The sequence below is a fragment of the Camelina sativa genome, chromosome 3 (genome assembly GCF_030686135.1).
Source record: "Camelina sativa cultivar CO46 ecotype springtype chromosome 3, ASM3068613v1".
Taxonomy (NCBI): Eukaryota; Viridiplantae; Streptophyta; class Magnoliopsida; order Brassicales; family Brassicaceae; genus Camelina; species Camelina sativa.
Window position 1 is genome coordinate 7,288,043 of NC_141882.1, and position 15,965 is coordinate 7,304,007.

General features: G+C 35.5%; 3 protein-coding genes across 4 annotated transcripts; 1 reads left to right on the forward strand and 2 right to left on the reverse strand.

The window, feature by feature from the left end:
* Nucleotides 1-706: 706 nt before the first annotated feature.
* Nucleotides 707-4,813, reverse strand: LOC104778765 (threonine--tRNA ligase, mitochondrial 1-like). The gene is made up of 18 exons (XM_087508617.1): nt 4,572-4,813; nt 4,334-4,426; nt 4,138-4,212; nt 3,914-4,045; nt 3,706-3,822; nt 3,580-3,623; nt 3,389-3,485; nt 3,211-3,297; nt 2,999-3,083; nt 2,735-2,829; nt 2,399-2,431; nt 2,228-2,311; nt 2,040-2,132; nt 1,866-1,958; nt 1,532-1,759; nt 1,389-1,460; nt 991-1,062; nt 707-896 (listed from the first exon to the last, which is right to left on the reverse strand). The coding sequence occupies exons 1-18, from the start codon at nt 4,734-4,736 to the stop codon at nt 813-815; spliced, it is 1,749 nt and encodes a 582-aa protein (XP_087364743.1). The 5' UTR covers nt 4,737-4,813; the 3' UTR covers nt 707-812.
* Nucleotides 4,814-7,294: 2,481 nt separating this feature from the next.
* On the forward strand, nt 7,295-9,873 carry LOC104775910 (putative E3 ubiquitin-protein ligase HIP1). 2 transcript variants are annotated; one of them, XM_010499874.3, is made up of 5 exons: nt 7,295-8,116; nt 8,713-8,814; nt 9,061-9,159; nt 9,246-9,380; nt 9,488-9,873. In XM_010499874.3, exons 1-5 carry the CDS (start codon nt 7,529-7,531, stop codon nt 9,620-9,622), a joined length of 1,059 nt encoding a protein of 352 aa, XP_010498176.1. In that variant the 5' UTR covers nt 7,295-7,528; the 3' UTR covers nt 9,623-9,873. The 2 variants fall into 2 exon arrangements, with proteins under 2 accessions (XP_010498176.1, XP_087364744.1); XM_087508618.1 differs by lacking the exon at nt 7,295-8,116 and adding an exon at nt 8,453-8,567 and having other exon boundaries at nt 8,637-8,814.
* Nucleotides 9,874-10,147: 274 nt separating this feature from the next.
* On the reverse strand, nt 10,148-14,723 carry LOC104775911 (nuclear poly(A) polymerase 1). Its single transcript, XM_087500475.1, has 12 exons — nt 13,958-14,723; nt 13,743-13,820; nt 13,544-13,651; nt 13,065-13,127; nt 12,811-12,972; nt 12,407-12,520; nt 12,248-12,310; nt 11,826-12,155; nt 11,579-11,743; nt 10,645-11,487; nt 10,492-10,559; nt 10,148-10,388 (listed from the first exon to the last, which is right to left on the reverse strand). Exons 1-12 carry the CDS (start codon nt 14,060-14,062, stop codon nt 10,349-10,351), a joined length of 2,139 nt encoding a protein of 712 aa, XP_087356601.1. The 5' UTR covers nt 14,063-14,723; the 3' UTR covers nt 10,148-10,348.
* Between the last annotated feature and the right edge of the window lie 1,242 nt (nt 14,724-15,965).

The following is a 15,965-nucleotide window of genomic DNA, read 5'->3' on the forward strand; positions in this document are numbered from 1 at the left end:
GTTATTTTGCCCAGCTCTATGAAAATCAATGAAGCGGGTCGTTGAATTATCTTCAGCGGTGACGACTGGTTGATAAATTGTTCAAAATGTTTGAAATTTATCAGATATAGATATGATTAAAGATGAAAATAATGACAGACTTTACAGAGCATACGCAATAAAGTGCGAATAGATACTTTACCATCTTTCAGAAAACCCAGACGCAAGTTTCTGAAAAAACTTCAATTATGAAACTAGTTCATTCGTTTAGCTTTGAAATAATTAAGCTTGAGTTCTAGCTAAGAAAACAATGAATGCATATACACAGCACAGGTAATTTAACAAAGAGCAAAATTACTTGAGAAAGACTAATTGATGAGATAACACTGAAATAAAACTATATTTTAACAACTTTATTCCAAAATATGTCTTGGTTCAACGAAAAAGACCATTATAAAATACATATCAATCAAATTTCGAGAAGCTCGATGGTCATAGTCTCTTAGAGAGACATAGGAATCATGAAACAAAAGTGTGACCCTCTAACCTGTCCGGTTGTAGCCTTTTTGTGTGTGCAATTGTATGGTGCAGGCCACTGGAATTTTCTTTTCATTGCATGAGAAACTATTTATAACACTAGTTCACTTTTGTTTTAATTTCCGTCCAATTCTAGTATATAAACTATTTATGAAGTCTTGTTGAGTATCATCATAGATAACTAAAATTATACCAAAAATTCATAAAGTTTTAAACTAGGCCAAAAAATGTTTTACTAAAAAAATCCATGTCCTTATGACACAAGGAAAACATACAATATATAAAACCATCGGGTCTCAGAGAAAGTTGGCAGTCTTGAGCTTGAATTCATCCAACAGAGCCTCAATGCTCATCACTTCGACTCTAAGCCAAACAGTCACCTGAAGAAGAAGAAGAAAAAAAAGCTATATGATTGACAGAGGCTTGATGCTCAGACATATATTGGAATAAGCATAAACATAACATGACTCTAACCTGTCCCCTTCTAGCGTCTTCGTCACCCACGACCAGTATGTAGTTGTACCGTGCAACTTGGGCTTCTTCCACCTACATATATATACAACAAAAATCATCATTCAAAATGTATACGGGAAATAACTATCCATATCTACAAATTAAATATTTCACCAAAACCCACACATATCTAACAAACAAGACTATTATATGGCTAAAAGAAAGTCAAATAAATGTTCCAGAAAATTCAAATATTTGAAACACAAATTAACAAGATGGATCACTGAAGTTGTTTGCCTATTGCATTGCATGACATACTGGTTCCAGTCAAAAGGCACAATAGTTGCTTGCAACCACCAATCGAAAATACCAAAACATAAACCTCAATCATTTGTGCTAAGGGACCTTGTAACAGTTACCTTCTCGCTGACGTTTCGATCTGTCGTGTCAGCATCAACATAGTAGCCAGCTTTGTGAATTTGATCTCTCACCTGTAAATTGAACAGATTAGACTCTGCAAATAATTAAGCTTGTAAAGAGTACATAGTCACGAATGTAAAACCTTGTCTGCGTAGGAACGATCATCCTTTGACGAAGAGCAAACTATGGCCTGGCGAGGACTTAGCCAGAAGGGCCATTTTCCTTTGCACTGTTCCAACAATATGGAAAACATACGCTCAACAGAGCCCAACACCGCTCTATGTATCAGCACAGGTTGCTCGCTCTTCGTTTCATCCTCAGCTGAGGATGAATATTCCAATGTGAAGGATTCAGGAAGTTGAAAATCAAGCTGTTATCAGGCAACAACAGAAACAACATACTAGATAACATACCAAGAGAAATGCAACGGGCAAAAGATAGAAAAGAAACTTAACAGAGTACTTTGGGAGCCTAACCTGTAAAGTAGCACACTGGAAATTCCTTTTCATTGCATCAGTTAATGTTATATCTATCTTTGGACCATAAATTTCACCGTCTCCTTTGTTTATCTGCAGAGAACATCATACTTTAGAACGAATGCATACTCTTGTGAGTATATAAGAAGCATGATCAGTAAATAGTATACATACAAGAAACGGTTTTCCAAAATCTTTCAGCGCTTTTTCAAGTGCTACTTCAGCTTTGTCCCATTTTTCCAAATCTCCAATGTACTTCTTTGGCCGCTGAAATTGAAAATAACATGAAACAATAAGATAAAAGGATCCTATCACGCAAATTGTGTCAGATTTTGTAGAAGAAATCTGCAAATATATCCTACCGTTGAAAGCTTTAGCTCATAGGTAAATCCAAACACTGTGTAAACATAGTCAACAAAATCCAATATACCCTTCACTTCTTCAACCTGAAAATATACAGCATACGTATAAACAAGAAACTAAGATGATAAGGAACTCCAACGTTGCCAGATAAGAAAACAAATATCACAAACCTGCGTCGCTCTACAGAATACGTGTGCATCATCCTGAAAAAGAAATATGCGAATGTCAAACAAATATGCAACATGAAAAGGAGCAAAGAGCAAGTTGACAAGTAGGCTCTTAATGTTACTGCTAGAGTGCAGGAACTTTTTCTGTTCTACTAGTACTAAGCTCTGGTTTTACGTTAAAGCCCGCTGTTCAGGAATTTTTGTCAACTCGTAATGAAGTTAAACTAAACCATTGTTTCTCTCCTAACTTACTCTAGCAAAAACCTTAAAGCTGTACTAGTTCGCCTCTTATATAAAGTAATCATTTATTTTCGAAACAAAATTTGAAACAAAAGGTACCTGTTGGAACCGTCGGACACGGGTCAACCCACTAAGAGCTATACTTTCCTCATTTCGATGTAACGCACCAAAGTCAGCCAGTCTAATGGGTAGTTCTATATATATACCATACCATAAAAAATGTTGTCAGCAAAGATAGACTTTACAACTATATGAGTAATTAAGATTGGTAAAGAAAAGCATTAATTCTCCATAGCGTCTCTGTCCAAAAAGTCACAACTATAATGAGATCAAACTGTACTAAAAAGAAACAGAGCCCCTAACCTCTATATGACCGAACTCTGTGTTGGAACATCAAGCAGTGACCATGGCAATTCATAGGTTTGAGCCCGAATTTTTGCTTGTCAATCTGCGCAAGGAAGAATAGAGAAAATCATTTCACTTCACATGTTATAATGTTAAAAACCTAGAGCTTACAAATGGGCTAGCTAGTTGCCAAAATAAGAAGACTATTGAGCTTTTGCATGCACTCTTACATCGAACGTGAACATGTTTTCCTTGTCGTTTTCAGCAAGTCCTGATGTTTCCCAGAGTTTCATGTTGTACACATTTGGTAAAATGACCTGCCAAATCCAATGCTATAAAATTTAGCAACCCCTCTCCCCCCAGCACATACTCGTCAAGTGTGTTAAATAGTGAAAATGAGAAAGAAACCTCAGTGTAACCCCTTTCCCAATATTCTGCCTTGATGAATTTCACCAACTTGTCATATACGCGAGCGCCAAGTGGGAGGAAGAAAAAACTTCCAGTACTGAATGTATATAATCAGTTTCGTCAAATATAAATAAAGAGGAACTAACAAACAAGCACGAAATTGTATATTAATTAGAACTGAAAGAACGAACCTGAATGGGTGAGAAAAGAAAAGCTCCTGTGAAATAAGAAAGTCCTGCAGATAAAGATAATCAAAACAATGCAAAGTCATATGTTTATGAAGATTTTTAAAATGTTTTTTTAACAAGTGCTAGTACCTTGAGTTGCTCATTATCAGGATAAGATATCCCATACACTCTCTCCAAGTCTTTTTTTTTTTTTTGATCAAACACTCTCTCCAATTCTCTGTTATCTTTCCGGTAAGCTGGTGACGCCTGAGATAAATAGAACATGCGTTAAACTTGGAAAGCATAAGAAAACAGACTAGAGTTTGTAATGTTGTAGATAGAGTTGGAGAATGTTCACCTTCAAACACTTGAAAGCTTTCACAAAGGAAGTATTTGGTATATGTGGTCCAGGACACAAATCAACCAAGGGGCCACATCTGTAGACTGTAATTGTCTTTTCTTTAGCCAAGTCGCCATTGATGATTTCAACCTATATATGATAATTAATTCACAGCACAAGTATGAGTCTAATATAAAGGTTGAATGATATTTTATATATCATTTGACTTAAAATTAACCCACCTTAAAGATATTATCAGAGAACATCTCAAGTGCCTGATCCTTGGTCACTTCAATCCTTTCAAATGGTTGTCCTTCCTGCGATCAATGTAAGAAGATATATATTACTTGGCAAACATATTACAACATCTTATACTCTACTGCAAGGAAGATCTGACTGATCAAATATAAATAAATAAGACTATAGAAGAAGCAATACCCGAACAGCTTTTGCAACACCTGCTTCGATGTTTGGAAAGTGACTGTCGTTTAATCCCAGATTGCCATAGTAGAAAGCATCGTAATAGAAACCCTGCAATAACAAGCCACTACTAACATCAGAGAGAGCCTCACATTACATATGAAATAACAATAACCAAGCAATATGGATTCCGAGCAAAAGAAACAGAGGAAAAAAAAAAACAGAACAAAACAAAACAGTGACTCCTCTTAATTACCTCATGTCTGGTTTCGCAGGGACCGAGGCAAAGCTTGCACCCATACTCCTGCTCGAGAGCCTGGCCGAGAAGGTGAGCACTAGAATGCCAGAAAGTATCACGACCTTGGTCGCTGTCAAATCTGAAAATCTCTATCGAACAATCACCTTCCAGGGGTCTATTCATGTCCCACAGGACACGATTAACCGAGGAAACGAGGGCAGATTCTGCCAAACCCCTAGAAATCTACCCTGTAATGTCCATTGGAGTGGTCTCCCATCTCTTCCCTTCTTTCACGATACCGTCTGGGAGAAGAGTAACCCTAGAAATTGCAGTCAAACAAATTAAAAACCAGGAAACTAAGAAATTGCAAAAAACAAATTTAGTGCACCCTAATGTATTCTGAAAGCATCGTATTTACTTGATCGGATCGTGTGGGAGAGATTGAAGCTGCTCGAGGTGATCGGCTTGGATTTGCTGGAAGAGCCTGATACGCTTGGAGATGACTGATGAGAGGTAAGCCTCATCCTTGGGAGGAAGAAGATGATTCGCCATTGATAGAGGAGTTAAGCAGAGAACGAAAGACAAAGAGAATTACTGTAAGAAAGTAGAAGCAGAAGAAACTGAAGAAGATGACGTTGAGAGGCTGAGAGCAGCAGAGGTGTTGTACAGCTACAAGCCTACACCACACAAAAAGACAAAAATAATAAACTTGGGGGTCAAGTTTTATTGTAACTTTCCTTTTTCCTTTTTGTTATTACATAATTTCCTTCTCTATTAGTATTTGTTTTTCCTTTTTTTTTTTTTTTAGTTTATTACTAGTAGTAATTGAATTGCAGCTTTAAATGCAAATTAAAATTGTTGACTAGATTTTTATTCTTTTTTGGCGTGATTTTCTTTTAATTAATTAGTAGTATTTATTTTTGTTGCATTCTCTTTTCTTTTTTCTTTTTTTTTTAATTAAAACCTTTTCAACATTTGTAGATAAAATATTTAAAAACATATCTAACAGTTATGAATAGGGTAATATTATCCAAAGGCCCATTAGGCCTATAATTAATGTGGAAGCTAGAATCAGTTATCAAGTTGTAATAACGAAATAGATCTGACAAAATGCCAATATTCACGAGATGATATGGATTAGAGAATTCATAGTTAAGCACTCAATTTATTTTTGATGATAAAATTCTAAATACAATCTTTTTAAAATAGTTTGAAATTAAACGATCATGTGCACTTGCTTGTAGATACGATTATACTCTCTCCGTTTCAAAATATAAGATGTTTTGAGTGAAAGCACGCAGATTAAGAAATAACCACTTTAAAAAACTTTAACCAATCATAAAAAGACTACATAAAATAAATAATAAGAAAATATAAAAGTAATCTAAAAATTACCTAGAAAGTTGAAAACATCTTATATTGTGAAACAAAAAAAATTCTAAAATATCTTATATTATAAAACGGAGGGAGGAGTATAATATTACCTCTAAAAACTAACTTTTGGACATGGATTGTTTTTGTCAGAGCAATAAGACCAAACTAAACGACCAATGGATTATGGAGTTCTATAATTTTCTCCCAGTAAACACGGATTCAGAGAAACCCGAAGTGATAGACAATTCAAGAAAAGACGAAGAAGAATATTTCGATCAATACAACCGAATTAGTAACTAGAACGTGTTCCCTTTTTCGATTTTTTTTTATCTGTTGAAAACTCTGCCTCTCAGGGTTTATGTTAATTACTTCGTACCACATGTACTATAATTAAGGTGGATCATATGTTAATTAAATGTAGAGATTACTAATCTTTTGTTAGAGCTCTTGTGCCAGATGTGAAAATTAATTAACACTGTCCCAAAACTATATTTTAACACCTTATTTTATTTCCAATATATGTATGTCTTTTTTTTTTGTCAAAATATATGTATGTCTTTGGTTCATCCAAAAAGACCAATACAAAATAAATACATTCATATCAACATAAATTAAATAAATACATTCATTCATATCAACCTTCAGAACTTTTCCTTTTTTCTTTTTGTTGTTATTACATAATACCTTTTCGTATTTTAGTAGTTTTCTATATATTCTTTTGGTTTATTTCCAGTTGAATTGTAGCTTTTAATGCAAATTGAAATATATATAGCATATTTCTTTACTTTTTTTTTGTGTGTGAGTTTCTTTCCTTTATTTTGTTAAATTTTATATTCTCTAGTTTTATTAATTTTGTTCTAAACCATATCTAACAATAATTCCCAATAATATCCAAGGTATACCATTATACCTATTTATTATGTGGAAGCTAGAACCAGTTTCAAGTTGGGCTTATTTTGGTCTAATTTTGAGCTCTCAAAGGAGCATCAGGCGTGTTGATGTAGAAGATAGAACCAGTGTCAAATTGGATGCAACTTTCAAGTGGTGGTGTAAATAGCGAAATTAGATCTGACAAAAAGGAAAAAAGTGACATTGAGATGAGACCTTTCCTATATTTACAAGCAAGCATCACTTTTTATAAAATTTTAAATTTACTTTTCTGGAATTAGGAAAACAAAAAATATAAGCAAAATCATTAACACTGTAAATTTCCCAAAATCTATATTAAAACAAAACAAACCCCAGACAAATTCTCACATTAAACAACATAAATTATTTGGTTGTATGCTTATTTTAAAATTATTAAAATTAACCAAAAATTAGTATGTCACCATTTATATACATTTCATATTTGAAAATTTTCTGATAACACGCCATATATTATAATAATCACGAGATATGCATAAGCTGATTTTGTTTTGGAATTATATTAAACGGTTGCATATATAAAAACAAATATATACACACAAATTAATCAATAAATAAATAAAATATACGAAAATATAATCATTATACAAAAACTGTATCATCATCATCAGCTTGAAATCACTCTCTCTCATCCTTCTTCCCCGCGCACTGTAGTCTCTTCTCTCTTTCTGAGAATGTCTTCGACAACAATCGGAGTGCACACCAGACTCCGACGAGCTAGGAACCAAACAATCCGTCACCTGGAAGCCGCCGAAGATGATCCGCCGTTGAGCCACGTCGTTCTTCCGATTTCTCAGCCTAATATCTTCTGTAACTCCGCAATGTCTTCCTTCTTTCTCCTCCCGGCTTCCTCCTCCTCCAACTCCAACGAAACCGCGAAAAAGAAACCGTACCAAACGGCGTCGTTTCGAGGGATGGGATGCACTGCCGCTGCAGCAGCTCAGCAAGTTTCTGTTCCTTCCGTGATTCGCTCCTCCGCGGATTGGGATGCCAGAATTAGAAAAGATAAGAAGAAGCAGACGAAGAAGAATAAGAGCAAGAAGAACAGCTACGAAGATGGTTCGATTAGGATTTTGAGCGAGGCTAGAGACGTCGTTGCTGGTGGTTGCGTCTCGGTTCCTGATGTTTGGTGCGGACCTGGATTAGGGTTCTCGACGGATGCTGTTGTTGATCGATCCGTCGACCCTCCTCGGAGAAGGAATCTTCCGTCGTCTCGTCGCAAAATTGATGTGGATAACAACATTTTTAACCACAATACTGAGGTAAATTTAGATGAATTTACCACTGATCTTTTTTGAGTATTTGGTGATGAATTTAGTATTAATTATAATTTAGGAGTGTTATTGGGATTTGACTTTGAGCAAATTGTTTAGTTTAAACTGTTTGGAGTGGTTGTAGTTAGCTCTATGATATTGCTGGGCCTTGTTGGTTGGTCTATTAAATTTGTGTTTTTCTGGTTTTGGATTCTCTTTAGACAATCACAAGGGTCTACTTTAGTAGTAGAGATTCTCTATTATTAGTTTTTATTTCATATGTGAGGGATAATGTTAGAATATACTTTGTTTGATGTGTGTGTGTGGTGGTCCTCTGGGTTTGATAGGAAATAAACAAATCAAAATTGAGAAGAACTCTGGTTTGGTTAGAGGATGGAATATTAGCATGCTTCTGTCTTGTTTGGTTAGAGGATGGAATCTTAGCATTGTTTAAGCTTATGTATGGGTTCATTTTGTTAGGGAAGTTTCTTGGGATTATGTTTTGTCTGAGTATTTTTTGTTTATTCAGTTTCAGAGGACTTGAAAGTTAGGACCCTTTTGTGTATGTTTCAACAATGATAATGGGATGCTACGAATGTTTGCAGGGTTCTTCTGTTCTTCTGACATCATCACGCGCTGAACCAACACTGTTATCAAGTAGATGTCGTAGCCAACTTCAACGCTCTTACCCTGATGATCTTACCGAGGTAGAATGTTCTTGCCGAATAGTTTGCTCATCTTTCGAACTTTCTTATATCTCTGGTATATGTGATAGACTACCCCTGACTTTACTAACTGATCACACTCAACACTGTTTTAAGGTTTGACTTGTTACTTCGGCTAAATATTTTATATGGTGCTGTAAACTGTTTTGGATGGCTAATAGCTAGTTATATTATAAAACCATGCAGCCAGTGTAGTCATGTTAAATTAATCCTGCTTTTCACTGACAGATGATGATGCTCCAGAATGGTTTTGTCATGGGAAAAATAACAGATTTGCGTGATCACTACCACGAATTGAGGCTCGATGTTGATAACATGTCATACGAGGTATGTTTTCTCAAAATCTCATGAGACAAGAGTTTACAATTTCATCTTGTCAACTTTATCGAGAGTGTTTGCTTTGACCTACACAGCAACTTCTTGAGCTTGGTGATAGAATTGGTTATGTGAATACTGGACTTAAAGAAAGCGAGATACATCGTTGTCTTGGGAAAATCAAACCTTCCATATCACATACTCTTGCTGACAGAAAATGCAGCATCTGTCAGGTAAAGTCATGATTTAGAGGTCAATGGCTTCTCAAAACTTTAGTCAGATTATTACTGTGGGATCATGAGTTTCATATTGCGCGATTCTCGTTGTTTGATGATTACAGGATGAGTATGAGAGAGAGGATGAGGTTGGAAAATTGAACTGTGAACACAGTTTTCATGTCCATTGCGTGAAACAATGGCTATCGAGGAAGAATGCTTGTCCGGTCTGTAAGAAGACAGCATACTTCAAGTCATAAGAGTTAAGAGAGAGTTGTATCTCTTGTCTGGTTTATGATACCTCAAGATCTTTCATTTAAGCTATCTCCCTGTATAGATCTGAATCATCTGATGCTGTATTCATATTTGTTTTGTTTTTGGATTTAGCAATCATCACAATTATGTTTTTACTGTGTTTCTCAATCTTATTATTTTGTTGAGTCTATTTATGACTATGTGATTGAAATACTACTTTTACAACACTTGTAAGAAGAACAAGAGTTTGAAACTATGTTCTGTATCCTTGGTAGATTTAAGACTCTGGTAGAGAGTAATTTAATATATAACGCCTGCAACTAAGATATAAGACGGTGTTTTAACGTCTGGATCGAGACTTCGGATTTTAACAAAGAAAAGAAATTAATCAAAACATATCTCTTCGAGGCTACCTAAAATCAACATGATATTAGTAGAATATACTCCAAATGTTGGTATGTATTAATTTATCTGTGAAGTTGGAACTCAACCCACACTTTGTGTTTTGTTTCAGGACATGAGAAAAAGTGTTTCGGATAGACGAGAGAACACATTACATTAATCTTATCCAAACGAGTTTTACATGAGATCAAAGTATTTAGGACTTGCAACATCTAAGAAAAGTAACATAATATAAGAAGACTCTTCTTTTACATAGAGAACCCTTCGACTAACATCTTGAATATCGGGTACATGCTGAGATTCTTGGCAATGTAGGGAAAACACCATTATTACTTGCCATTGGTTTTGCCTAGAGATGTGAAGCTCAATCTGCAAATAATCAGACAAAAAAAACGCAAACAATCTTTGTCAAAATCCAAAAATGCAGAGTTAAAAGAACAGTGAGAGTACAAACAGACAGAAAACCACTTACTTAATTATCGGTTTCCGCTGTTGTACTGAAGCTCTATGTGCCGCCTCAGGCTGTCGCATGGGAAGAACCTTCCAAGATAAGAAAAATCAGACAAGAACAAGATCAAGAGACCAGTTTATGTACCCGAAAATTGATAAGGAAAAAATAAGAAACCTCGAGTTCTTCCACTGCTTCATTGGAGAATAGAGAGCCATTCAAAGCAGTAGCTTCCAATGGAGGTATAGTTGCAGTAACCATCGAGATTGCATCTTTGGGAGTTATCTGCTGTATCATTTGATTCCCAAAATCACCAATTTCTTCAAGCTCCTCAGTTTCTTGACTAGGAGCTTGAGGAGTGGCTATCTTCTCTATTGGTGGATCCTTACTGAAAACATTATCTACTTGATCCTTACTAATATGATCAGATTTACCGTTTGTACAATAATCTTTCATAGGACTTGAACAAATGGATCCAACAGATGGATTCGGGCTCCCGCCTTCAGAATTCTCTACAGGTACTGAAACAGCAACGTGTTTAGAGGGTCTTGGCTGATCGGTCAGTGTTTCATCATGTCCCCATTTTCTCTTCTTCCCATCTCCTGGACTGTTCGAACCAGCTTTACTTTCAGAACTCATTTCAGTCGTAGTTGTATGAGAAACTGTTGCACTTGATGTAGAAGAATTTCTATGCTCTGAACGGCGTTTGCTGTCCCATGTTCCTTTAGAGGTATGTGAAGGTCTAATTCCACCAGGATACACAAAATTAGGTAAGCTTTTCCGCTTTATATGGCTGACACTAATCTCCATCCCGGGAATCCACAACATGTAACCGTTAACTGTGTGTTTAAACTCCTCGACCGTTCTTCTAATATCAAATTGTTGCTCGCCTTCTGCTGCAGGAACTCCTTGTTTACGCTGCAGACCCATGAAGTAAGAGCAATGGAGTGGTCGGGATGAGTCTTGAAAATCATGGGGATGAGGGTGGCATTGAAGCTTATCATAAGTATGTCTCTCGATCTGAGATTATAATGAAAAAAATCCAAGTCAAATCATTATAGAATCAAAATCAGGAGAAACTATTCCGATTTGAGAAAACAGGACATTTTACCTTCAGTGTGAGCTGCCGGAGACGTGACTCAACCCAGCCTTTCCATTTTCTTAGATCATCGACATTTGCAGCAGAGATGTCTATCTGAAGATAGTTTTTATACGCTTCAAAAAATGCAAATGGCTCAAAAAGGGTATCCCAATCAGCTTTGTTTGTTTCCATAGCCTGCATGACATCATGCCGTTTTAATAAGTCATTGAATCTGCATAAAAGCCTACCATTTGAACTTACTGTATCTGAATCTTACCTCACATATTTCTTTTCCTCTCTGAAACTCTCCTGTCATAATCCGCAATGTACTTGCAGAGACATTATAACTGGAGTTCATACCAGGGTAAGCGGGAGTAATGATGGGCATTATATGCGACCGGTCCTTTGGGTTTCTTCTAGGGTCCCAAACTTGAAGACCGAGGGATCCTTCATCCATCGAACAAAGAAGAACGGGATTCGGCCAACGCCATTGATTGTAGACCCTAAAGAACCTAGATGCTAACATATTCGGGAGGGCGTTAGGATAAAGTTGGCATATCCGAGCTACAAGCAACGCCCAGTTTATACCACCAAGAAATCCCGAGACCTAGCAAATTGTCAGAACAAGACTTTACTTAGCAACATGATAGTCACATAAATGAAATGGAATAACGAGTTGTAGAGAAGGATTCTCCATACATTAGAGTATACTCCACGTCGTTTGGCCCAAAATCGCATGCATCTTAGTGTTGTCCTGAAGTTCTGCTCAGAAACCAAACATGTATTCAGAGTAAGCAAATAATATGGATGCAATAAAAAATTTAAAGATAAGAGATGTATCGTCAGTGAGCACAAAACCTGAATATTTGGAACCAGACGCAAGATTTGGTCAGTAACTCTACAACCATTAAGGCTCCGAACAGTTTGCTCATCAGCATTCTGTAGAATGGAATCTTGTGATATATCTAAGTCCTGCACCATTAACATCGGGCAAATAACACAATTAAGATTCCATATGAGGAACACAATCAGAGCTCCATATTCAGAATACCTATTTTCTAAGAGATCCCCTCATAACATTCATTTAAATTCATGAACATAATGTAAACTGCGTAATAGCGTGAAACTAAGTGATTCTAATCAGTAAGGATGGGCTTAGTGAGGATCATATCTAAACGTTAAAACAAAACAATCCATAAAATGGAATCTACGTCCTAATCCTCATTAATCAACCAATCATCTCACTGTAAGCCAGAAATTACCTCAGGTATAACCCAGAGTGGAAGTTGTGCATAAAGGAGATCTATAGAAACTCCATTAAGTTTGAATCCCATCAATGGAACATGAGCATCAGGCACAGGGTGCAGTTCAGTTACTTCAGGCATTTCTAACAGCATTCTTTGTAGTTCACCAAAGAAATCACCCTAAAGGGAAATACGAAGATGAATATTGAACACAATAAATCGACAGAAGAAATATACAACTACATATACATAGATGCAAGAGGTTATAGTACTTCTCTAGTTGCATGTCTAGGTCCCACACATAAAGTATCTATATCAGCACCAGGTCCATGTACCTATTTGAAAATGTAAAACGAACAGTTATAGGAACATTCAATATACTAGAAATTGGTGACAGTAAGAGCAATCAAACTTGAAAAGGAACTCTTTTAGGACACTGAAAATTTAAGAATGAACTGTTCTCACCAAGGACACCCTATTGTGTCCTAGGTTTACCAACAATTAAAAATGACTGAAAAGCTCAATTCAGATGTAATTCAAGTGTCAAATATAACATTGATCTCAATACTTTTAAATGCACGCAAAGAGCATGTGAAGACAAGTGATACCACTTCCCACTCAGAAACATCTCAAGACAACAGAAATAAAACACAGCTTTCACCAATTCACATCGTTCCTTTTCCCTCTACACCAAATATTTAGCAATACAAGAAGAATGACTAAAACAAAGCTAAATCTTCTATATCGTTACCCCTAGTCGATAAGAACCGAAAGTAAATATCTTTGCATTCGCCTCATGAAGCAGCTGATCATTCAACCCTTTGGCCCGGCTGATTGTTTTAATCCATGTTTTTACAATCTGGACACATAAACAACGAAGATCTATCATCACAAAACATGGATGAAAATCAACAAGCACAAGTTCTTAGGATTCGAAAATACTACAAAACCTGATCTAGTATCCCCAGAACCTCCTCCCTTTTAACAGCTTCCTCGTTACTCTCGTACAATCCAACATCTTGCAAGTACTGAACAACCAAGTAACAACAAATATAATAATCAATCAGTATAAACCTTAAAGATACAAGTATTTCAATCATAAACTTAAGAAACTAGAAAACCGAAGCATAACAAGACACATGCTATATAAGATATCAGAAGAAACCTTCTCAAGCTCTCTTGTCTTAATCACATCAAGCTCCGATGGTCCTCCCAAAGAGATAGGTTCTGTAATGCCAAACCTTTGCCCATTTTGCTGGACACTAGCCATAGATCTTACTTACTTTGTTCTTTCCTCTCTTTCTTTTTTTCACTCTTATTTTTTTTTTCCCTTAATATTTCAATCAGATTCTACCGAGTATAAAAAAATTTCAATCTTTTTTTTTTCTCAACAATTTTTTTTTGCCTGAATATTAATCGAATAATGTAAAGCTAAAAAAACGAAGACGCAGAGAAGATTACTATGGAGAAATTGTTGATCATACAGAATACAAAAATCAAAAGGCTTTTTTTTGCTAAATTAAAAATCAAAAAGCAACAAAAAACACAACACAAGGGAATCTCATACAAAAGTAGCCAAACGAGTCGGGAGGCTCTTCGCGGGAACAATCCCTTAAACCCTACTCCGATTGAATTGGTAATATAACGAGCGAACAGCAGAAAGTCTCGGCCTTTGAACACCAGATTGATCGATTCGAACTGGGTCCGGTCGGTGGAGTCGATCTCAGACGATACACGACGAATTGATTCTCCGGCGAAGTGAAGAAGAAACTATTTTCCCCCAAAATTCTCGTGGCGGAGTTTCTAGGTTAGGGTCGCAACTTCTCGCGTTGGGTGGGGTGGGGTTGCGACAAAGAGCACTCGGGCCACACACATATATACGATTTATGGGGAGATTAGGGGACGGACCTTTTGATATTCCCACGAGAATTAAACCGTCTTCCTATACCTGACCCGATTATATATCCGGTTTCTAATAATTAAAAACCCGACCCGTTACTATTTACAATTAAACAATACAAATTGAGATTTTCTTGAAATAAACTACACATAATTTCTACTTATTTTTTCGGTTTGCTTTAATTAATAACTTTCCATTTGATTTAGTTTGATTAGAAAAACAACTCATAAATATAAACCAAATCATATATATCATATACTATTATTTAAGCTTGAATTCTAATTAACGAGACTATAACTATTTTTATGTAGAATTCGTGGATACCAAAAGATCTAAAAATTAAGAAAAATTGAATAAAAAGAAAAATTTTATTCCAAAGGAATTGGATTATATGAGAGAGAAAGAAGATTATTATATACTTTTTTAGAGCATACGAAATATCCAAGTTTTTCAAGTCGTAAAACGCTCGGATCATTTTAATATTATGTTAAAAAAATATATGTTGTTGGAAACTTGTTCTATTTTCTCGGCCATAAAACTTGTCACTTAACCTTTACAACAACAAATTACTATAACCGAATTTCCGCTATAGCGCGGAGGAATATTTATTTATATATAATATAATTTATATTAAAAGTAGCAATAAACTTAAAATATTGTAAAATATATTATTTGTTAAAAGTATAACATGAAAAATTGCATCGGCAAAAATATTATTACTAATCGACTCTTTTTTTTTGACAAACCCGCTCTATAATATGATTGTAAATTTTGCAAACTAATATTGATGTATATGAAACCATAAATAATATTGATGAAATTGTATACATACCTGCATGGCATAATAACGTGTGAGTTTTATAGAATTGCATATTTTATTATTGTAAACACATATAGATCGGTTTGCCCTATTAAACAAATAACTATGTAAATAAATTGAAAATATACAAATCCTATTATGTTATTAAAAATCCAAATAATAATTTACAATATCATATTGAAAATGAGGAAGAGATAATGTGAAAAAGACGAGATTTTTAAAACTTAAATTAAGGGGAGGTATTGGTTTAGGATTTAGAAAAATTTTTAATGACTATGTTCTTGCCGATTGTTAGAATCATAGAAAATTGAAAGTTAAAAATGAAGAATGGACCAAAGGCGACAATCTCGTACCCAGAGGAGGAATGTTTGACCAGGTGAACTACTGCAATAACGATTTATTTGTCATCTCCACGCACTCCACTACAGTGAACGACTTCAAATCTACGACCCG